The sequence below is a fragment of the Carcharodon carcharias genome, chromosome 21, assembly GCF_017639515.1.
Source record: "Carcharodon carcharias isolate sCarCar2 chromosome 21, sCarCar2.pri, whole genome shotgun sequence".
NCBI lineage: Eukaryota > Metazoa > Chordata > Chondrichthyes > Lamniformes > Lamnidae > Carcharodon > Carcharodon carcharias.
The window spans coordinates 24,712,411-24,736,757 of NC_054487.1; the positions used below are offsets into that span (position 1 = coordinate 24,712,411).

Genomic DNA, 24,347 nt, shown 5'->3' on the forward strand with positions numbered 1-24,347 from the left:
AATACTATCTTAGGCGTACGCCAGAGAGAACACTGTCAACAAAGAAGCTTTAGACACTATAGAACACCTGCCTGTCGGTGACAGTGGAGGGACTTTGCAAAGTTATTGCCTTGCTTTCTGGGTGCTGAGTCTAAACAGCCTGAAATCATCAAGCACAGAAAGCTGGCAGTCCTGCAGCATCTGCACAAACTTCTCTGCCTCAGCTAGAGGAGGGGGCAGTACCCCAGGATATGCATGATGCAAAGACTGTGACCCTGTACAGGAACAAGGGTTACTGCAATGATCGCAGCAACTATTGAGGCATCTCTCTGTTTAGCATTGTGGGAATAGTATTTGCCAATGTTGCCCTTGTCAGACTGTGGATCCTGGCTAAATGCATCTACCCCAAACCCAGGTGTGGCTTCACAACTGGAAGATCCACAGTTGACAAGATCATCTTAGCCCAGCAACTGGAAGAGAAATGCCATGAGCAAAGGAGACCATTATACATTGTCGTCTCCAAAGCGTTCAACCATGTAATCAAAGGCCTTCTATTTAAGTTGGAGAAAATTGGCCTCCTGCCGAAGCTGCTTAGTGTGATCACCTCATTCCATGACAACATGATGGGTAAGGTTAGAATGACGATACAATATTGGAACCCGGTTTTGAGATCTGCAGTGAGTCAAACAAGCTTGCATTCTGGCATTGACACACTTTGGCATAGTCTTCTCTTTGCTGCTGTCATGTGCCTTCAGGCCATCTACAAAAGATCTCTACTTACATACCAGAACTGACAGAAAGCTTTTCAGCATTGCTCACCTAAGATCTGAGACAAAGGTGTACCAAGTCCTCGTCAGAGAGTTGGTCTATGCTGACGATGGCACATGAACATTGCATACCAAGAAGCACCTCAGCAGCACATGGGCAGATTCTGTCATGCCTGTAGAGTTTGGTTTGACCATCAGCAACAGGAAGACAAATTTGGTTTACGACATTGCCATATCGCCATCTATCAGCATTAACAATGTGATGATAAAGATTGTTGATAGCTTCACATATCTGGGCTCCACAATTGCAAACAACCTCACTTGATGCCGAAATCAAAACCCACATCGCAAAAGCTGCACCTGTTATGTCCAAGCTGATTAAGAGAGTGTGGAACAGCAGCCTGACTGACAACACCAAGCTGCAAGTCCACCAAGCCTGCGTCCTCCGTGCACTCCTCAACAGTGTTAAAACCTGGACAACATAGGCTAGGTAGGAGAAAAGGCTGAACAGTTTCCACCATCACTGTCCCTGTCGCATCCTCGGCATCTCTTGGCAAGACTAGGTCACCAGTTAACGACCCTGGAGCGTGCTAATTCAAGCATATACTCATTGCTAAATTAACGATGTCTGTGCTGGCTCGATCATATCCATCAGATCGTTGACAATCCTATACCCAAAGACCCTCTGTACAGTGAACTAATCACTGGGTCATGGCCTCCTGGGAGTTCATATCATCCGCTACAAGGACACCTGCAAACGATATATGAAGATGGTGGGCATTGACACTGACAAATAGGAAACTGTTGCTGTCAGCCTTGACCTTTGGAAGGGCACTGGAAGAGGCATGCGGAAACAAAAAGATCACCTGTCTGAGAAGAGAGCCCAGAGAAAATAGAGGCTGGTGAATCGTGCACCTTCACAGCCCACTGTCTTCCTCTGCAACAAATGTGGCAAAGACTGCTATGCCAGAGTGGTTCCTGAGTCACGCCTAGAGATGTTTAACATGAAGTTGACCCAGAGTGCAAACCATCATATCGCGACAGAAGACTGCCACCTGTGACAAAGTGAAAAACCCTGAAACATAGCACCCATGTTATTGCTTTTGCCTTGTCTTTAAATCAATTCTTGTCTTTTAACCAATTCCAATTCAAGCTTGCCGCAGGAAACCTGCTCTTAGACCTCTGCCCATGCTGTAACTCCTTCGAGTACAAACCCGTTTCCATCTGTTTCAGATGAAGTTACATTGTTTCATAGTTTGCCATTGTGAGATTTGAACTCTTGATCTTGGGGTTACAAACCCAGTACCATAACCACTTGGCTATTTAGGCCAAGCTCCCTGCCCATGCTGTACTTGACATACACTGTAGAGAATGCAAAAGAGCAGCTCAAGGTGGCCAATTCATACTTACTGATTGATTAACCTCTGTAGTCTTAATTCTTTAGTCTCTGAGAGCATACAGCATAGATACTTGATTGCTGTTCTTTGAGGTCTACTTAGCAAGTCTTAATGAGTCTGAGGTCTGGTAACTGAGCCAATGAGATGAAATTGTACTGGGTGATGATGGGTAATGACAGCATTATCATGGTCTTACAAAAACTGATTAACCGCCCAAATGAATTTTTCACTTTGCAGCAATTTTTCAGATGTAAAATTTTGCTGGGCATTATCAGTAAAGATTGTGTTGCTTCATTTTATGTGACACTTTGTAGCAAACTGTTAAGCCATGTTTTGGATTAATGCTGTAGATAAATTGAATACAAGCACACTTATTCCTGATGTCATGTAGGAATAGGAGTAGGATATTCGATTAGATTATGGCTGATCTGTACCTCGACTCCATTTACTCACCTTTTCTCCATGTGCTTTAAAATGCTTACCTCAAAAGTTGATTGAAATTTCCAATACTGAGATCAATTAAGCATCCTTTTAAGAGAGCTTTTCAGATTTCCTTCACAACTTCTGTGAAAAGGTGCTTTCTAGTGAAAAGGTGCTTTCTAGTTCCATTTCTGAATGGTCTAACTCTAATTTGAAGATTATGCCTCCTCGTTGTGAATTCCCCCACCTAAGGAAATAGTTTCTCGGTGTCTACTCTATTTGCATCCCTTTATCGTTTAAAGGTATTGATTAAGTTACTCCTCACTAAACTGAAGAAAATATAAACCATGTTTCTGCAATTTGGCCTCTTAATTAAACTATATAATTCTTGTGAATCTGAGCCCCATCCAATGCCAACCTGAGGACTGGGGCAAAGAATATGAACATCGTTGTTCAGATGGGATCTGACCAAAATCTGTGTATAACTAAAGCATCTCTTTACATTTGTACTCCCAACGTAGTTCAGATAAAGACCAACATGCTAGGATACCCTGGAGACCTCTTGGGGGGAAAAGAAAATTCAATAGGATAAGTCAGACTTCACCTATTCTTTACAAACTCATGCTGGCTGTCTTTCATTCACTTGACCACATGCTCGGTCACTTTGTATCTCTGCTAGATTCCAGTAGTTTCTCCGTAGCTGATGTTGAACAACAACAGATAAATCAGTTACCTGATTTCTCTCTCCCTTCTTAAATAATGGCATGAGATTTGCATTTTTTCAATCCAAAGGTATATTTATTAAATCCAAAAAAACTTTAAAATTTTGACTAATAAAAATGCAATTTCTGCACCCATTTCTTTCAATATTTTAGAGCAGGAACCATCAGGTTCTGAAAGTGTCTTTTTTTTGTCCCACAACTTTCTCCATTACCTTCTTGTACTTGTAAAAAATCTGCGCCATTCCTTCCATTAACTTATTTTAAAGGTCTATTTTACCCCCCCATTGTCTAAATTGCCAGACTACTTGTCTGATATCCAGCACTGGATAAGCAGAAATTAAATGTTGGAAAGACTGAAGCCATTGTCTTGAATCATCATCACAAACTCTGCTCCCTAGCTACATCCTTCTCCTTGGCAACTGTCTGAGGCTGAACCAGACCGTTCAAAATCTTTGGTGTTATATTTGACACCAAGAAGAGCTCCAAACTACATCCATGCCATCAATAAGACCTCCTATTTCGATCTCAAAAAAGTGTCCCAACTACCCCTCTACTTCAGCTCACCTGTTGTTTAAATCTTCATCCATGCCTTTGTTACCTCTGGACTTGACTATTCTAACACACCTGACTGGCCTTCCACATTCTATCCTCAATAAACTTGAGGCCATCCAAAGCTCTGCTACTCATGTCTTAAATCACATAAGCCCCATTCACCTAGCATCGACCTTCTACTGATAATCAACTCCTCAATTTTAAAATTCTCATCTGTGGTTTCAGATTCCTCCATGGCATCTTCCTTCCCTATTGTTGTAATCTCCTTCAGCCCCATAACCTTCAGAGATTTTGTGTTCTTCTAATTCTTGCCCTTTGAGTATCCCTGATTTTAATTGTTCTACTGTTGATGGCCATGCCTTCAGCTGCTTTGGCCCTCAACTCTGGAATTCCCTTTCTACACCTCTCCACTTCTCTATCTCACTTTCTCCCTTTTAAGATATACTGTAAAACCTACCTCTTTGACTGAGGTTTTATTCATCTGCCCTAATGTCGCATTTGACTTGGTGTCAGTCTTTTGTATTGCCAAGTTATTTTAGGTTTCCAGTTACCACTGATATTTTGTCCTCTTTCTCTAAACTGCAAAGTACTCATTTAACAAGACCACCATTTCCTTATGCATTACAGTCAAAACTATAATGTGCCTGCATTTCCCTTTAGCATTCTCTTTCTCTTTTATATTTATAAAAACTTTGTTATCCTTTGCAAGTTTATTTTCCTATTTCCTTTTTGCAGCTCTTATTACTTGTCATGCAGCTCAATTTCATCCGAATAGTTTGTGAAAATATCTTTGAAATGCAAATAAAATCGCTACTCAACTGCTTCACAATTATTTTTTCCTCGTACAATTCCAAGGATTGGTTATAAAAACAGAAAATGCCAGAAAAACTCAGCAGGCCCAAAGATTGGTTGCTTATTTTCACCCTAGTCAATTTAACATTTAGTCATATAACATTTTGCTGACAGTGCCACCTACAGATATAATATTTTCAGAACACTGGTCCAGATCTTCCAGTCTGTGAAGTAGAACCTAAGATGCACATCGGGATCCTGCAGAAGTCCTGATGTGCTGACCTCCATGGCAATTACCCAGGAAGTTTGAACTTCTGATGGGCAATTCCCCCATTCCCCAGGGCCCTGCATGAATGTCTTGTCACTCTGAGCTAGAGTCCAAGACTTCGAACAGTTCTGTGGTACTTAACTGGGTAGTTATCCAGGAAATTTTAGATAGAAATATCCTAGTCTAGCTTCTGGGTAACTACAGAACTGGACCGCTCCCCCTGCCCCCAATCACTCCCACTGCCAACCGGGCTTGACCTGACTATCTCCCCCGTCCCATGACCACACCTGACTGCACCACCTCCAACCTGACGAGCCTCTGATCTGACTGCCCCTCCTGACCAAACCCACCTACCTGCTTACCACATCCATCCTAACCACTATCTCACCTGCCTATCCCTTCACTCATTCATTTACCCATTCGCAATCATTCACACTGAACATTTAAACTTACCTGACAGCAGCTAGTGCAGTGAAAAAGGGCATTGTCGTGTGTCTCCCCCCCCACCCCACTACAAGCTCTCCAATGGACGCTGCACTCTGCATTTCTAGAGAAGCCAGACTTGGAAGACCCAGCAAGAAATGCGGAGCAACGTCAAGGAGTGGAAAAGTTTGAGCAGAGTGGCAGTCCAATGATGATTACCACTTTGCGTAATATCTGGGCCTTTGTATTCATGCAACATTTTTATTAGATGGTGTATCAAGAAATACCAACATTTTCCAGTAGGTGTCAGTAGATTTTTTTAAAAAATGTTTTATTCATTTGCTAGTTCAATCAGAACTCCAATTTAATGGAAGTCTCTTTAAACCAAAGTACAGCCATTCACTTTCCCCATTTGAGTACAGGCCACATGAATGAAATGGAATGTGAGAGATCTTGAATCAAGGCAGTTCCATTGCTGCACAAAATAGAGAGTGTACATATACTCAGCTGTTCCCTTTTCTATTCTTTATTTCAGTCCATTTGGAAGGAAAATATCAGGGTACAATCTTTGACAGTCGAGATGTGTCATTTATCATTGGCGATGGTGAAGAACTCAATGTTCCTCCAGGAATTGAGAAGGCATTACAAGAAATGGAAAAGGGAGAAGAGGCTATTATTTCGCTAAAACCAAAGTAAGTTTAAATATAGCACTCTTAGAGACTACTTATTCACTGTCCTGTCTAAAACAATAGCTGAGCATTTTTATTGGGCAACCTAGATGAAGGACCAACATTGTTGGCCTTTCAAGGTTGAAAAGGATAGGAGAGAAGACAAGGTAAATTAATAAATAATTAGTGATTGCTGGTGTGTATTTTTAAAAACCTGTTGAATGAATGTAGAATGGAAGCCTGAAGGGAATTGTTTCCAGGCAAGACTATATCTAAGTTCGGAGATAGCTTGATGAGTGATTTTTAATATGCTGAAGATATAGGAAGGTGGGAAGACGTGCAGAATGGCATATTTCCTGCCTATGAAGAATGAGCAAGTCCACAGGTCTACAATTAGTATCCCTAAAATAGAGATAAGATGTCTGGTGCGGAGTTGTCCTGAATGGAACACTAATTGATCACTGGTGAGTAACTCTTTTGAGTACAAACCTGTTTCCATCTGTTTCAGATGAAGTTACATTGTTCCATAGTTTGCCATTGTGAGATTTGAACTCTTGATACTCTTTTGAGTAAACCTGTTTCCATCTGTTTCAGATGAAGTTACATTGTTTCATAGTTTGCCATTGTGAGATTTGAACTCTTGATCTTGGGGTTACAAACCCAGTACCATAACCACTTGGCTATTTAGGCCAAGCCAAAACACATTTCCATCTGTTTCAGATGAAGTTACATTGTTTTATAGTTTGCCATTGTGAGATTTGAACTTTTGATCTTGGGGTTACAAACCCAGTACCATAACCACTTGACTACTTAGGCCAAGCCATCACTGGTGAGTAAGTGCTGCTTGATAGCACTATTGACGACACCTTCCTTCCATTATTTTGTTGATGATTGAGGGTAGACTGGAGCAGTAATTAGCCAGATTGGATTTGTCTGGTTTTTTTGCAGACAGCTTATGCCTAGGCAATTTTCTACTTTGTTGGGTAGAAGCCAGTTTTGTAGCTGTATTAGAACAGCTTCGCTAGAGGCTAATTCTGGGGCAAGAGCCTTGAGTATTGCACCCGGGCTGTTACTGGACCCCATGGCTTTTGCTGTATTCATTGTGCCCACCCATTTCTTGATATCATGTGAACAGAATCAAATCGGCTGAAGATTGGCGTCTGTGATGGTGGGAGTCTCGGGAGGAGGCTGAGAAACACATCAGCCTTTTGCACTCATGCTGAACTCTGCCATCGTTGAGGATGTTCATGGAGGCTCCTCTTCCCATTAGAAGCTTAATTGTTCCTCACCATTCATGACTGGATGTGGCAGGACAGTAGAGCTTTGATTTGTTCTGTTGGTTGTGGGCTTTCTTAACTCTGTCTATAACATGCTGCTTCCCCTGTTTAGCGTGCATGTAGTCTTGTAGCTTAATAGGTTGGCACTTCATGCTTTTCCTGGCATACTATTTTACACTGCTTATTGAAGCAGGGTTAATCCCTTGGCTTGATGGTGATGGTTGACTGAGGGATATGTCAGGCCATGAGTTTACAGACTATGGTGCAAAAAATTCTGCTGCTGATGACTCACAGCACCTCATGGACATTCAGTTTTGAGCTGCTAGACTTGTTCCGAAACGATCCCATTTAGCACAATGGTAAGTCCCACGCATCATAGTGGAGAGTGCCCTCAGTGTGAAGCCAAGACTTTGCCATAAGGATGGTCACTCCCACCTGTACTGACATTGACTGATGCTTCTGCAACAGTTAGATCGTTGAGGATGAGGTCTAGTTGGTTTTTTCCCTTGTGTTTGTTCTCACTACCTGCTGCAGACCCCATCTGACAACTGTGTCCTCTGGGATTCAGCTAGCTCCGTCAGTAGTAGTACTGTTGAGCAACTTTTGCTGATGGATATAAGCTACCCAGAATATATTCTGTGCCCTTGCTACCTTAGTTATTTCTTTCAAGTGGTGTTCAATGTGGAGGTGTACTGATTCACCAACTGAGGGAGGGTGATAGGTGTAATCAACAGGATGTCTATGCTTGACCCAATGTTATTAAACTTCACGAGGTCCAAGGCAATATTCAGGAATCCTAGGGACACTCCTTCCTGCTGTGCCACCACTTCTCGTGGGTTTGCCAGTGGAACAGAACATACCCAGGGATGGTGATTGAGGAGTCTGGAACATTGGCTGTAAGATATGATTCAGGAGTATGGCTGTCAGGCTATTGTAGGACAATTCTCCTAATTTTGGCACAAGTCCCCGGATATAACTGAAGAGGACTTTGAAGGGTTGACCGAACTGGGTGTGCTCGTGTCATGTCTAGTGTCTCTGTCAATACCAGGTGGTCCATCGGTATATAGATGGCAAAATGGGAAGTCAACGTTCAGTATGTCCTAAAGGTGCTGTTAATGAGGTGTCATCTTGCCCAGAAACTCCATAGCTGGTAAAAGTGGCACTTGTTGGATCCGCAAGAAACTCTGACTTTAAAGAATTGAAAGAAGCAAATGTACGCTGTTCATCAAATGGAATCAAGAAGATCAAGTAATAAAGCCATTGCACTGCATAAAGAATGGAAGTTGCGTGCCTTGATAGTGTTTAGTTTGAAACTGAAATTATTAACCCTAATGTATAGAAGAATGTAGGAGCCTGAGGGTTGTAAGTTGTAATAAGTCATCAATGACTTACGTCAAAAAAAAATCCCGGAATGAGTGATTGGGTGAGGCATAAAGAGTAAGGATTATTTATAAATAGAACAACAAATTATGGGCATTTGGTGATTACTTTGAATATTTCATTGACCTAGTGTTGTTCATATAGATATGGATTCGGTGAATCTGGAAACTCAAAACTGAACATCCCACCAAGTGCAAACCTAGTGTATGAAGTTGTATTGAAAAACTTTGAAAAGGTAAGGAACAGTCAGATTAATGCTTGTGTTATGCAGATAATCTGCTACAGCCCCAAAGCATCTTCAGCTTTGAAACTCAATTCTATCACTGTAACTGACATAAGTGTTGACTAGATTAATTTCATTCCAGATTGTATACAATATGGTTCTTCTGAGGAGAAGAGGCCAAGCAAATGATTATCATTAGATGCTCTAATGTATATTGTAGGAAAGTTGGGGCCAACATTTTTGAAAGGTTTCAGCTTCTAATGTGAGAAAGCTGGATGGGTTGGTGGGTGGTCAAGGTTCACTCATTTGTGTAAACTATTTGTCAGGAGGATGTCACAGCCAATCCTGTTCTTGCCTAATGTTGATTTATGTGCACTTTGCAGCACAGGTTACTGAATAATTACCAGAAATAGAAACTCGGGGGTATATATTTTTTTTCTTTCCATAGTTCATTCCTATTAGAGTAGACTTATGACTGTTGCCCTGTAGTAATTTCTAAACTATAATTTTTTTTAACATTTTATCAGGCAAAAGAGTCTTGGGAGATGAACATAGATGAAAAACTGGAACAGTCTGCCATTGTCAAAGAGAAGGGAACGTTGTATTTCAAGGTAATACGATCACAGCTAAACAAGTTTTTCCTGTGTCTTGTTCAACATAAAAGGCCAATGTACTGTGGTTAACAAAGAGAAGGAGATGGAAGCATCACTTAATGTTCAGTAGATTTTCTTTTCTCTGGTTGATGGTGTGCAGGTTTGCACACTGCAACCTCCCATAGCTTTTGATCTGAGTTGTCAACAGAGTACTTGTGACCTGCAGGCCTTGGCTGGTTCCACTATAAGTAGTCACCCACTCATAATTTGGAGCAATATTTCAGCCAATATCTTTTGCAGTTGGAAAATACAGCCTCTGCCCCCTGCCTATCTATGCCACCATGATTAAGATCTGTGCAGGAAAACCTGGAGTGCTGTCTCTGGGATAATTTTACAGAACTTCCCTTAAGGGAAGGGCAGGACTGGCAGCTTAGTATTCCAGGGTATAGAATCTTCAGGGGGATGGTGTTTAAAAAAATAAAGGAGGTGGCATTGCAGTATTGATCAAGGAATCAATTACTGCAGTAAGGAGGGATTGTATCTTAGAAAGTTCTTCAAATGAGGCCATATGGGTAGAACTTAAAAACAAAAAGGGGGCAATCACTTTGCTGGGAGTGTACTACAGGCCTCCAAACAGTCGGGGAGATAAGAGTAGCAGATTTGTAGGCAAATCTCAGGAGTGTAAAAATAATAGGGTTATAATAGTAGAGGATTTCAACTTCCCCAATATTAACTGGGATAGTCTTAGTGTGAAAGGTTTGGAGGGGGTGGAATTCTTAAAAGTGCATCCAGGAGAGCTTTTTGAGCCAGTAAGTAGAAAGTCCTACAAGAGAAGGGGCAGTACTGAAACTAATCTTAGGGAATGAAGCCGGGTAAGTGGTAGAAGTGACAGTGGGGGAGCATTTCAGGGATAGAAGGCAGCTCACCATCACCTTCTCAAGGGCAACTAGGGATGGGCAATAAATGCTGGCCCAGTCAACGAAGCCCACATCCCATGAATGAAAAAATAGTGACCATAACCCTGTAAGATTTACGGTAGTTATGGAAAAAGACAAAGATAGGCCGGAAGTAAAGGCCCTGAATTGGAGGAAGGATGATTTCAATATGATAAGGGAGAATCTGGCCAAAGTGGACTGGGAGTAGCTACTTGTAGGAAAGTCTACATCAGATTAGTGGGAGTCATTCAGAAAGGAAATAGTGTTCAGGGTCATGTTCCCGTAAAGGTGAAGGGTAGGACCAACAAGTCCAGGGAACCCTGGGTATCAAGGGATATAGAGGATTGGATAAGGGAAAAAGGCTCATGGCAGATACAGAGGGCTGAAAACAACGAAAGCCCTAGAGGAGTATAGAAGTAAATGGGAGGGCGAATAATAATAACTAGGAGAGTGAAGAGGGGGCATGAAAAACACTGGCGGGCAAAATAAAGGAAAATCCCAAGGAATTTTATAAATATATTATGGGCAAAATATATTATTGGCTGTCACTCAGCCAATTTCGTATCTATGTTGTGTGGCACTTTATCAAATGCTCCTGGAAGTCCATGTACACCACATCAACACCATTACCCTCATCAACTTTCTCTGTTACCTCATCAAAAAATTCGGAAAAGTCTGTTAAAACACAACAAGGAATATGGTCCTGGGGTGCTGCACTTCGGCTGCGCAGCATCATAGACCCAAGAATTTTCATGCCAATATTTTTAAGTCAGAATAACAACAACTAAATAATTTTATGGTAACAGTAATATTTCAGACTTGCTTTGTGAAGCAGGAGCTGTTAAGGTATTTCTGGCAGAGGGTGAGTACCTGAGAGATGGTAGAAAAAATCTTCAAAGCATCACCAATGGTGAGAGTTGTGTAAATACGTTGTGTGGTGGTCTGTATGCTTTTGGAGGGAAAAACCTACATTTTATATTGGAGTTATGGTCCCTTTAAGAACCAGGCTTCTGTGAAAGGGGATTTCTGGTAAAGTATCTAGCTTCTAGTAAATTGTTTTTCATTCATTCGCAAGATGTATGCCTTCGCTGGCTGGGTCAGCATTTATTGCCCATCCCTAGTTACCCTTGAGAAGGTGGTGGTGAGCTGCCTTCTTGAACCGCTGCATTCCATGTGGTGTAGGTACACCCACAGTGCTGTGAGGGAGAGAGTTCCAGGATTTTGACCCAGCAACAGTGAAGGAACAGTGATATATTTCCAAGTGAGGATGGTGAGTGACTTGAAAGGGAACTTCCAGATGGTGGTGGTTATGGATTTGGAAAGTGCTGTCTAAGGAGCCTTGATGAATTCCTGCAGTGCATCTTGTAGATGGTACACACTGCTGCTACTGTGTGTCGGTGGTGGAAGGAGTGAATGTTTGTGGATGTGGTGCCAATCAAGCGGGCTGCTTTGTCATGGACGGTGTCAAACTTCTTGAGTGTTGTGGGACCTGCACTCATTTAGGCAAGTAGAGAGTATTCCATCACACTCCTGACTTGTGCCTTGTAGATGGCGGACAGACTTCGGGGAGTCAGGAGGTGAGTTACTCGTCACAGGATTCCTAACCTCTGACCTGCTCTTGTAGCCACACTATTTATATAACTAGTCCAGTTCAGTTTCTGGTCAATGGTAACCCCCAGGATGTTGATAATGGGGAATTCCGTGATGGTAATGCCATTAAACATCAAGGGGCGATGGTTAGATTCTCTCTTGTTGGAGATGGTCATTGCCTGACACTTGCTTGGCACGAATGTTACTTGCCACTTGTCAGCCCAAGCCTGGATATTGTCCAGGTCTTGCTGCATTTGGACATGGACTTCTTCAGTATCTGAGAAGTGCTGAATGGTTCTGAACATCCCTATTTCTGACCTTATGATGGAAGGAAGGTCATTGACAAAGCAGCTGAAGATGGTTGGGCTGAGGACACTACCCTAAGGAACTCCTGCAGTGATGTCCTGGATTTGAGATGACCTCCAACAACCACAACCATCTTCCTTTGTTCTAGGTATGACTCCAACCAGTGGAGAGTTTTCCCCCTGATTTCCATTGACTCCAGTTTTGCTAGTGCTCCTCGATGCCATCCTCAATCAAATGCGGCTTTGTTGTCAAGGGCAGTCATTCTCACCTCACCTCTGGAGTTCAGCTCTTTTGTCCATGTTTGAATCAAGACTGTAATGAGGTCAGGAGCTAAGTCATCCTAGCAGATCCAAACTAAGCATCAGTGAGCAGGTAATTTTAAACAAGTGATGCTTGATGGCACTATTGATGAACCCTTCCATTACTTTACTGATGACCGAGAGTAGACTGATGGGGTGGTAATTGGCTGGGTTGGATTTGTTTTGCGTTTTGTGTACAGGACATACCTGGGCAATTTTCCACATAGCTAGGTAGATGCCAGTGTAGTAGCTGTACTGGAACAGTTTTTGGCTAGGGGCGCAGCAAGTTCTGGAGCACAAGTCTTCAGTTCTATCGCTGGAATATTGTCAGGGCCCCAGTGCCTTCAGCCATTTCTTGATATCACGTGGAGTGAATTGAACTGGCTGAAGACTGGCATCTATGGTGCTGGAAACATCCAGAGCAGGCCATCATCTGGCCAAGTTGCCTGGGCGAAAAACAATAGAATAGCACGGATAACCAGAAGTTAATTATAAGGATGAGTAGATTGTGGGTGTGGTTCTGTGTTCAGGCAGTTTTGTGTTTTGGTTTGAGTGTAGAACAAGCTTGCTGTAGGAGACATCTCTTTTCAAGCAGGATTCAATGAAGTCTTGCATTTTGGCTGAATGAGTTTAAAACTCTCATTAATTGAGACTCCTAACAGTGAGTTTAATTTCTGGTGTAGCCAAGCTGACAAGGACAAGAGAGGGTTTCAGATGCAAGACTCCAGAGTTAGAATAATATAACCAGGAGAGTTCTGACTCAAGGTGGCTGCACTTAAGATGCTAAACTTACCCGTGTTGAACAGGGAGTCTCCAACCATGGATCAATTGGAAGAGATTTGAATGGACAGCCTTCCCAGAAGTGGAAGGTTAAAGAAATCTAAACCCTTTTATAAGTCTTTGAAACAGCCCTTAGACCAAGTGGCTAAATTTGCTGATAAATATCTGACTTGAGTTATTGGGGGTGTAAGTCAAATGGGTGTAGAAATTTGATTTAAAAAGTGCAGTTTAAATTATAAGTAACTGTTTATAGAACTTTTAATATCATTAAGATAAATTACTATTTAAGATAGTGTAGTTATTGGTATTCAGTTTATTTGATTTTGGTATAGAAAAATTATTTTGCTTTAAACTGCGAACCTAGTGGCTTTGTTCTTTTAGTAAATACCTGGGTTTCGGATTCTTAAAAAAGACTAAACACATTACTGGTCTCTACTGATATCATAACAGCAGTTATGAGCAGGACAATGTTTACATGATTATGTTAGGACCTTGTTGTGATCCACATGTAGAGACCATTAACTTTGAGAAAGATGTTTGGATTTCCATTGACTGGCTGGAAGGATCACACAAGATTTCAGGTTTTAAGACTTCTACTGTAACAAGCTAAGAGCAACATTGACTAAATATTATTTCAGTAAGCAGCTTATACTTAAAAATACAGAAACGTTTCATCATTTAACACAATTGAAAATCTTCCCTCCATGGTTATACTTTTCTCTGTCCCTAAGTAGATACTTCATTTTCCAGGAACCAGCCCAAAGCTAATCAGCTCCCTATGGCTTGATTCCCTTTACCTTTTTTGGGTAACTTCGAATCTCCAAACTGCCTTTCACAGCGAAGGTTACCCTGGAAATTCCTTGATCTAGCCAAATTTAGGCAAATCTTCCAGCCTAATTTAAATCGTCATGAAATTGGTCTCTTCAAGCGCAAGCTCCCACCCGCATTCTGCATGGTGAATACTAAAGACTCTCTCTCTCTCGCTTTTTCTCTCTCTCTCTCGCTTTTTCTCTCTCTCTCTCACACTCTTGTCACTCAGAAAACCCTGCAGGCTGATACTTCAGTGTATTGCTATGAAATCTTCCCCTTCTGTCAAGGTCCATCTCCATGGCAATATGAATCACATGGGTCTCGTATCCAGCTAGAAATGCCAATTAGCTGCCCCCCCGCCCCCCAAACTCTATTCTACCTTGGAATTAAATTGACAGTTTAAAGTATAACCAATTATAAAACCTGATATTTGAAACACCATCCTGCGAGACTTCACAGATGCTTGTGCCATTGTCTACAGATGTGATCATGGGAACATTCATTCCAGTAAATGTAGGCAGATTGCCAAATAAAACTTGAAACTAGGATTTCAGAATTTATAAATATGGACGTGTGTACAGAAAAAACAGAGAGAGAGATACAGTCTCTAATATTCACCACGCAGAATGTGGGTGGGAGCTTGCCCAACCAATTTCGTGACGATTTCAATCAGGCTGGAAGATTCGCCCAAATTTGGCTAGAGGGAGGAATCTCCAGTGAAACCATCACTGTGAAAGTCAGTTCGGGGATTCATATTTTGCTTAAATATAGTAACATTCGCCACAAACTTTATCCATTTCCATGTGCAATATAACATCTTGATACTTGATAAGTGATTTAATAGTGGTTATCTATTAAGAATTGCATCTGGACTTTAATAATTTAAAATGTGTATCAAAATATTTAGCTTGTACTGATTTCCTGTGAGTGATCATAGAAAGTCGATGGTTATCTGTAAGTACTGGCCAAGCAGTGACGATTGAAGCAGCGTGGGGAGTTGCATCCTACAGTTCTTAGTCACTGAGAATTATTTTATTCGTTCTTCTTGTAACTGCATGATTCATGTAACTTAGTTATTGTTGCCAGGTGGGCAAGTATAAACAGGCCACCATCCACTACAAGAAAATTGTAGGTTGGCTGGAACATGAGAGCGGACTAACTGAAGAAAACCTAAAGCAATCCAATGCGTTGAGGCTAGCAGCCCATCTCAACCTTGCCATGTGCTACATCAAAATGGATGAGAATTTGCAAGCTGTAGAGAATTGTGAAAAGGTAAGGAGCTTCATATACAAATCAATTGTAAAGATGAATGGCATATGAGTTCTCATAATAACTCAGTTATTGTATCAATTTTGATGTGAAACCAAGTTTCCAAATTAGAAAGGCCTTGTATACAATCCATTATTTGTGCTATGTTACCTAAACATATAGAAGGACCACATTTGCCTTCATGTCTCAGACCTAGCGTATAAAGGAGTTCCAGATCCTGATTGCTATTCAGTGGCACTTGCTAGAAATTGGTTGTTTGCTTTTGAGGTGAGATGTACATCTGGCTTTTATCTTTCTTGCAGTTACTCTTTAACTTCTATATGACACCTTGGCACAGTACTTGAGGATCCCAATGGGCACCCTATCTGTTATTGCCTTACGAGAACTGAGGAGAAATATTTGGGGGTTCAATAAGGCATATTGTTACATAGGATAGTGTTGGATAGTCCTTGAACCATAATAAAGCTGCCCATAACTTGACAGTGTCAGTTTCCTTTGAGAAATTGAATTGCCATTTTTGGTGCAGAGTTGTGGGAGTTTGTAATATATGTGCCTAGTGGTGCCCCATAGTAACCTTGTGCTGGGAGTCTGAGTTATTCACCATATTTATTAAAAGCCTAGATGATGGGATTAAAAAGTCACATATCCAAGTTTGCAATGACATAAAAGTGGCATTATGTATAAGCAGTGGAGATGAAAGCATAACATTTCAAAGAGCTAATGCTTGATTAAGTGAGAGGGCAAAACTGTGGCAAATGAATATCAGTATAGGCAAATTTCAGGTAATCCATTTTAGCCCTAAAAAAAAAGGTCAAGAGTACTTTCTAAATGTGAAAGGCTGCAAACATTGAAAGTTTAAAGTATTTTAGGGGTCCATGTACATAGATCATTAAAATGGCATGAACAGGTACAGAAATTAATTAGAAAAGCAAAATGAATGCTGGGCTTGATACCTAGAGGACCAGAATACAGGGGGCTAGAAATCCTGCTTCAGCAATGCAAAGCCCTGATTAGACCACGCATTGAGTACTATGAGCAGTTCTGAGCATCACACCTTAGAAAGGATATATGGCCTTTGTGGGAGTGCCATGTAGATTTACCAGAACAATACCTGGACTCCCAAGTGTTAAATTACAAGGAGAGATCACACAAACTAGGGTTGTGTTCTGTGGAATTTAGATGATAACGGATGAATTGATTGATTTTGAGATATTATGAGGAATTGGTAGAGTAGATAGAGAGAAACTCGTTCAGCTGGTTGGGATTTCCAGGACTCTGGAATATGTCCTGGGGTTTGGAGCCACACCTTTTAGAAGTGAAGTCAGGAAACACTTCTACATGCAAAGGCTGGTAGCAGTGAAACTCTCTTCTGGAGAATGGCTGTTGATGCCAGGTCAGTACTTAATTTTAAATCGGAAGTGAGGCAAAGGTGGGAATATAGAATTAGGTCACAGATCAGCATGATTTCAGTAAATGGTGAAGCAGGCTCAAGGGGCTAAATGGCCTGTTCCTGTTCCTGTGTTTCATATCTGATTTGAGATCGCTTGATAGAACAACAGGGGTGAGGATGCTTCTAAAATGAATGCTTAAGCTTCTGCTTTTATTTCAGGCATTAGAGCTAGATGCAAACAATGAAAAGGCCCTTTTCAGAATGGGTGAGGCAAGACTCGCAATGAACGATTATGAACTGGCAAAAGAAAACTTCCAAAAGCTTGTGCAGCTTTACCCCAATAAAGCAGCCAAAGTCCAGATTGGAATCTGTCAGAAGAAAATAAGAGAGCAATTGGATCTGGAGAAAAAGATCTATGCTAAAATGTTCCCAAAATTTGCAGATACCAGTGCCAAGGTAAGTGTTGAGTTAGCAAACATTGCTTCTTTGAAGGGGGACAATTATACTGTAAGTATAGGAACTTTTAAAAACATAATTAAGCCAAGAAACCACCTCTTAATTGATATCATAACCCCTTCCATGTCCAAGAATGCATCTAAATGCCTCTTGAACTAATTTGCACTGTATCTTCAGTGGCAACCTGGTAACATCACACAAATATATTACCCTTTGGTTGGAAAGAAGATCCAACTAAATCTAAAACTTGTGAATTTTTATCCTGTTTCACTTCATTATAGTGAATAATTTGCTTGGATCACACGAGTTGTATTTGTAACCTTAAAAGATTATTAGGATCGTTTCAATTTTTAAAAAATAAAATGAAGCCCAACCTCCAATTTTTTCTCATAACATAAATTTCTAATATCAAGAATCACCTTTTGTTGCTTGTCTGTGGGTCACCTTGAAGGTAATATTCTTCATATGATTAGAACTGCTCATAATATTCCAGATAGGATCTGACTAATGTCTTACACAGCAATAATATTTTATTTTTCTTTAGTATCTGGGAATCCAATCTGTATCGTGATTTGCTTTTTCTACTTCAGATATTAAATGCTTATTATTTTATAGATTTATTCACTTTGTTTTCCAATTGGCAATCTGCATTCCTGTTTCTTGAATGCATTTCTATCTCTTAATTATTTGTTCCAGAATAAGTTGTTTGGTGCTTGTCCACGTTCTGAATCTGTCACGTGCTGGCTGAGAAATCTTTCTGATCTGGTTGTATTTCTCTTTATTTATTCTGCTTTCTATTTTGGTCCATATTTTGTGAAATTAAAAATTTTGCTTTCCCACTCCCAAGTAATTAATAAAAATATATTAAATGACATATAGATCCCAAGCTTGATCACTGGGCTATCCCATTTAAAAATTTATTTTCCAGCCTGAAAATTTCCCATTTATGGCCATCTATTTTCCAGCAAATTTTTCCGCGAACACCATATTTGAGATTACCAGTTGAAGTGGCTGATATTTGGATTTTAGGGGGGTGGTTTTGAGCATTTTGCCATTTGCACCTTGCTTTAAGTTTTGTATATTTTTTCCAAACGTGAAAGTGAGAAAAATATGTGTCTCATTGTTCAGCCTGGAGAGTAATTAAAACAAGCGGGCCTTGGAGCAGAGTCTGAGACGGAGGGTTAACTTCTACTCAGTTGAATATTTAAAGGTTTTAATTCTGCTGAATATGCTTTTATTCTTCATACCAGAAATAAAGATCGTCACAAGACTATATCAGCAACCCAACATCGCATACATTATTTAAGTTCACACAATGTTTATCAATAGAAACACTAGTTTCAAAATGTTGCCTGGAGGAGCGGAAACGTTACTTTAATCTGAAAACTGGGAGTATTAACCATATATTACCTGCTCAAATGTGACTTCTCATTTTAGCCAATAATTGATGATGTGGATTGTTGCCCACTGTTTAATGATGTCTTCAAAAAAATTCAAGCAGGCTAGCTAAACATGACCTTTTCCTCAGAGTTCACTAACTGACCTTGTTTTTGGCCACCGGATGCCTTAAAATCATAAACTTGCAGATGTCGAGCTACTTCTTGACCATTGTTGTGTTAGTTTATGAGGCGCATCTGTTTAACAGAATATAGTATGGTGCTTTTAGTAGTTACGTATACAACACGTGCTCAGAAGGAATGACTTGTTGCTCAGTGGGAATGGGGGGGGGAAGACTGAGGGAAGGAGGTAACAAAATACAGAGGAAATAAGATGGGAATGTTAATTTGTAGGCATTCTGGAATGAGAAAAGATAATTTAACCCATTAAGCAATCTATTTGGCTTCCTTTCATACCTTCTCATTTCATTTTTCTATGCGCAAGGCATTTGTTAATAATGGATGTAGCCAGTGGTATGCAGATGAAGATTTTTTTTCTCAGGCATATATAGGGCAATCGCTGACCTGACAAATGAGGTCATTCAAGCTTTGAGAATTTGTACTTTGTTCTCTTTGTTGCATATACAATTGCACTCCTCCTCTTCCCTGCGCCCATTTTATACCGCACGCTGCAAAATGACACTTGATTAGTTTATTCTTCATCTCCCCCATGAAGCCATGAACTCCTTGCTTGTATATAGTTTAATGGTCACTGCCATCTTACAGCACTGATCCAAGTGTCACTCAACACATAACAAGAGAGTGGGTCAACAGTTTATTCAAACAAGTGGAGAACTTAATAAGTTCAGAAAATCCATTCAAGCAAACTCTTAGCAAGGGCTTGTGAACAGGACTGGAATTCTAACTGAGTTTTCTTGTTTCCCCCACCAACCATTAGCTGTGCAGAAGACAGTTGTTAGGCTCTTATTGCTGCCCTTGCTAATTCAGCACAGTAGGAATTGAATTTTGGAGATTCCTGAGTTTTGTACAGTTCACCCCTTGATAAACATTTTAATGTAATATTGAATCATTTAGGCAGCATATTTAATCCCTGGTTGATACTCAGTTGGTATCCATGTCCCTGAATTAGGGAGGTTGGGGAAATTAACCTGAGTTCCCACAGCTGAGTACAACTTGGCGATCCTTTCTAGAAAATGGGTGTATATTGATGCACAGTAAGGTGAAAATTAGACTCTGCTGTAATATACCCACCCCACACTTTTAACACCCATTTGGTTTATATAAAAATTATAATTTTGATATTGAAGCATTGAATGGATTTATACCCCAGTGTAAGTCATAAATGAGGGAGAATATTTAAGAAGGCAAAAAGTGGATCAAAGGGGAGCAATAAGGTAAAGCCATAATGCTGAACCTTTTTTTCTGAGAAGCAGTCTGTCACTAGGTATGCAATGAAGGACTTGACTAAGGACTAAGCCTTTCAAAAACCAAGTAACATCAAAACTTCCTATTAGCTTTCCTATTCTTAACAAAGTTTTTGGCTGTATCTGTTGACACTACATTAGAAGGAAGCATTTCCTACACATGCTGATGCAGTCGGTGATGATGATCAGCGACATCCTGCCTGGCTTGATTAGGGAATTGGTTCTCTAATTCTTTAAAGATAAAATAAAAAGTAAATGTAGAAGAAATAAGAGTGAGTGGAATTACATTTTAAAATAATGAAGTATGAAAGCTATAACAATAACAAATGAATATTAGAATGAATCCTAACAACCTTAGAGATAGTATTGGGAAAGAGGGATCTCGGGCTTTGAATTTATCCTCATCTAATAAATTAGTAAAAAGACAATGAAAACTTATTTTGAATAAAATTTTTTGAAGAAAAGATCTGTCTCAAACCCATGGCCCTGGGATTAAGAGTCTATCACGAATTCAGCTTGCTGGGGTGCATAGGCAGTGGCCTTTCCAACTTGGTCAGTGACTTCATAAAGCTTTGTACATTTCACAAATCAACTATTTGCTATCTAAACATCTTTATGTACCAGTTCAGTGTTTGGAAGGTGATAAAAGTTATTGATTTTCTTTCACCGTTGTTATCAAATCCAGAACTCAGGACCAATATAGCAAATTTTTAACTCCTTAGTTAGCTTCAGTGCTAATATGATCATGTAGTTATGCTGTTACGGTGGGGAGAACTAACTTCAACCAGAATACCCAATAAATTAGAAGAAAAAATTGTTAAAATGTTGACATCAATAGCTGCAGTGTGGGTCGAACGCATGTGCAACTGTTCCTGGTGACTGGTCAGTATCAGGAGTTACAGTGAAAGTTCTTTCTTAAAATAATTTATAACTATTTTAGCAGAAAGAGGTTCTCAAAACAAAATCCGAAAAAGAAGCTGCTGCCGTGATAACAGAGCAAGAAGAGAATAAGGAGAACCTAGATGAAGGTGGCAAAGGAGAGCCCATGGAAACGGAAACCATTCACAAGTCTCAGGAACTGGATGCTACAGCATGAGTGATGTGGATTTTGAAGCTGCATTTTTTTTAAAGCTTTTGTTATAGTACAGTATCCCATGTGTATTATTAATGCACCAGTAAAGAGTTTTACGTACTTACTCACCTGAGTCACACAAGCTATTTAAAAAAAAAAGACCACACATGCTGGAATTGCTGAGTTTCTAAGTCACACTGGATTGGCAGCAGTCAGTTTTTATGGCCTGCCTTCGGCACTGCTGTGATATTGTTAGATGACAATTGAGATGAGCCTGCTCTTGAGAACATGTAGGAAATAGAAACTGGAATGAGCAGCTGGTAGCTCTGAATTATTCTAACTTAAAGAAATAAAAGTGATTTATTTTTAATCCCTTGCAAGGGAATGTATCCTTCCTCCTGCATCCTTCCACTTTCCTTCTTCTTGCCCCAACACAGACACACACTGCTTTTTTTATAATGAATGGTCTACTGTGATAAATTTCATATGCTTATAGGAGGTACCTGAGAATTGACAGATCTGTGTGACGTGTTCCTGGAACTTGGGTAAAGATGTGTTGGTACTGTTACTGCTGTGCTTCTGAGATGTTTATTTTAAAGTGAAGAACTTTGTTTTGCTGTTTGTAACTTATGTATAAGTATCAGCAGGTAATGCAGCTTTATTGTAGACTTACTGTATTCCACAGAATGGCACCTTTTTGTTTTTACATATTGAAGATTATTGCGTGTCCTTCATCAAATTGACAATATGGAAAGAGGTGGTCTTGTATTACCTAAAACTTCTAACATTGAAAGGCCATTCAATGGTCGAGGCCAATGTTTGTTTCACATGAGCCTCCCCCCACCCCAACCACCTACTAGATCAAAGCCTATTAACATCTCCTCCCATTCACTTCTCCCTCCTGTTCTTATTTGCTTGGCCTAATAGCCAAGTGGTTATGATACTGGGCTTGTAACCCCAAGATCAAGAGTTCAAATCTCACCATGGCAAACTATGAAACAATGTAAACTCCTGTTCTTATTTAGCTTCCCCCTAAATGCTGCAATTCTATGTGGTATTAAGTTCCACACTCTAACCACTTAAGTTCCTTATTGAATTTATTAGTTTCTATCTTATATATATAACACAGTTTTGGATTACCCGTAAGTAGAAACATCCTCTCTCGGTCTACCCTTTGAAACTCTTGATAATTCCAAAAGATGACCCTTTTCTAAAAAAGAGAGCCTCTATTTGTGTATCTTCCCTGTTACTTAAAACACATAACCCTTGTATCATTCTTGTAAATCTTTCTTGCACCTTCTGCAGTGCCTCCATGTACTTTATAAGTATATTATGTCCAGCAAGTCTTTGCTCCACCCAAATTCCCCCATAATGTGATGAGGGAAGAGATCTGCCACACATAATTTCAGAATTCCCGACTCCCTTTAGTAGTATTTAATTCAAGAAATTCTGACCAGTTAGATACAGGCTGCCTTCACACCAATGCCATGTCCCTCGTGAGTTTCTATGGCTTACTTACCTCAACGATTGTGCACTTAGGTCACCTTGGTTAATCCACCTGGGTTTAGCTCAGAGTAAGGTTTAAATGATTTATGACTGTCATGAGGTTGATTCTTGATTTGTTTTTTTTCTCCCCCTCCATTTCTGCTCACTTTGACATTTTGAGTCAATCTTACCAAATTGTTTAATTAGTTAAACTATTTTATGTTTTGACAAAGTCTACCCCAATGATGGTCACCAGATTTACATCACTATCTATAAATGAGATTTTTTTGGTTCAAATTTTTCTTGATAGGTAGCGCCTTGCAGTGCCATCTGTCCCTGGGGAATTGACGTGGTCTGAGTAATTTTGCTTCAAGTGGTGCTATGTGATCAAGCTCCCTTTCCCTCCCCCCATAGACTCCTGTTTACTAACCAGATTTGCACAACTCATTTGATTTCCCTCCCAAGCTTTGACACTGTAACGTAGTTTTTCCTCTAGTATCCCTACTACACCAAAAATTACACACACGATAATTATTTACATCCCAAAGAAATTAAGTGTCCTGTTGCCTTTTGATTTATTTTGACTTCCTTGGATCTCAGCTGTTCCTTATTTATAACTGATGGTTTTAACACACAGTCAATCTAATTCAAAGCCAGTGCTTTCAAAACCACTAGAATACATTGCCCATCCAAAAATCAAAGACGGTATTACTTAGGTTGTACAATTATTTAATAAAACTTTAATCTGGCTTAATGTCAACAAAATTTAAAGAGCAAAATTATATAATGAGTAAAAGTGAATGGAACTATTGCCTGTTTTACACAAGCTAAAATTACCCGCAATATGTGTAAAACTGTTCTTGGTGAGATTTTTTTCTAGCATTGAAATTTAATTGTTTTAAATTCCTTGGTGTTTTTTTGTTCAAAATCAAACCCAAAGAACCCTACTTTATTAAAAATGTACAAAGCTATAGATGTAAATTCTAGAATTTAAGTTTTACAATTCCCAAGTTTTTACCATTGATAATTGCTACAGGCTTTGTCTTGCTGCTAAGTCACATAAAAGGCTTATCTGCTTTGTTTCCGGACACTCTTCAATGGACCATTATTTCGAGTCTGCAAGAAAGGGGCTGTGGTTCCAGTTCTATGCAATACAGTAACATATGTCTTTAGTGCTTGATCTTCTGGTGGAAAAAATGTCTAAGATTTGCATCTAGTACTACTATGTTTTCCAGCTTGATTTACAACCAAAAGGTGATTGTATGTATGTAAATACTTTTTTGTTTTGTTTGAGGGCAGCATAGGAGTAAAACCAATAATAAAAATTCAGGAACTTGAAATACTCCATACTGTTCTAAGGCTTCCATGCACCAAAGGAACTCTTGTATGCACAGGAAAACACAGAACTTGCCCTAGACTTCAGCAGTAGGTCATCTCTTTTGTTGATCCAGATTCATCTCTGTAGAAATAGTCATTCTTTTTCAGGACAGCCCACGGTACATTGTATGGAGGATTGGTGATTTTCCCTATGTTAACTGAATAATTTAGGTGTGAAGCAGACTCGTCATTTACTGCCTCTTTTTGTATTAAAGCTGTTTAGCTTTTGCCCATGCATAAGCAAATAATACCTTGACAAAGTGGTTCTTTCATGGGACATCAGGGTTAAGGTGCTT

At 39.9% G+C, this 24,347-nt stretch overlaps 1 protein-coding gene across 2 annotated transcripts in view; it reads left to right on the top strand.

Annotated features, from left to right (window-relative positions):
* Positions 1–24,014, top strand: part of fkbp4 (FKBP prolyl isomerase 4) — a 37,430-nt gene extending 13,416 nt beyond the window's left edge. Inside the window, exons 5-10 of one of the 2 annotated variants that reach the window (XM_041215839.1) lie at positions 5,856–6,012; positions 8,790–8,880; positions 9,396–9,479; positions 15,268–15,453; positions 17,060–17,296; positions 21,061–24,014. In XM_041215839.1, coding sequence (XP_041071773.1) covers positions 5,856–6,012; positions 8,790–8,880; positions 9,396–9,479; positions 15,268–15,453; positions 17,060–17,296; positions 21,061–21,213 — 908 coding nt within the window. In that variant the 3' untranslated portion in view covers positions 21,214–24,014. Of the gene's footprint in view, positions 1–5,855; positions 6,013–8,789; positions 8,881–9,395; positions 9,480–15,267; positions 15,454–17,059; positions 17,297–21,057 lie in introns of both variants that reach the window. The other variant, XM_041215838.1, reaches the window with a different exon arrangement.
* Positions 24,015–24,347: the final 333 nt, after the last annotated feature.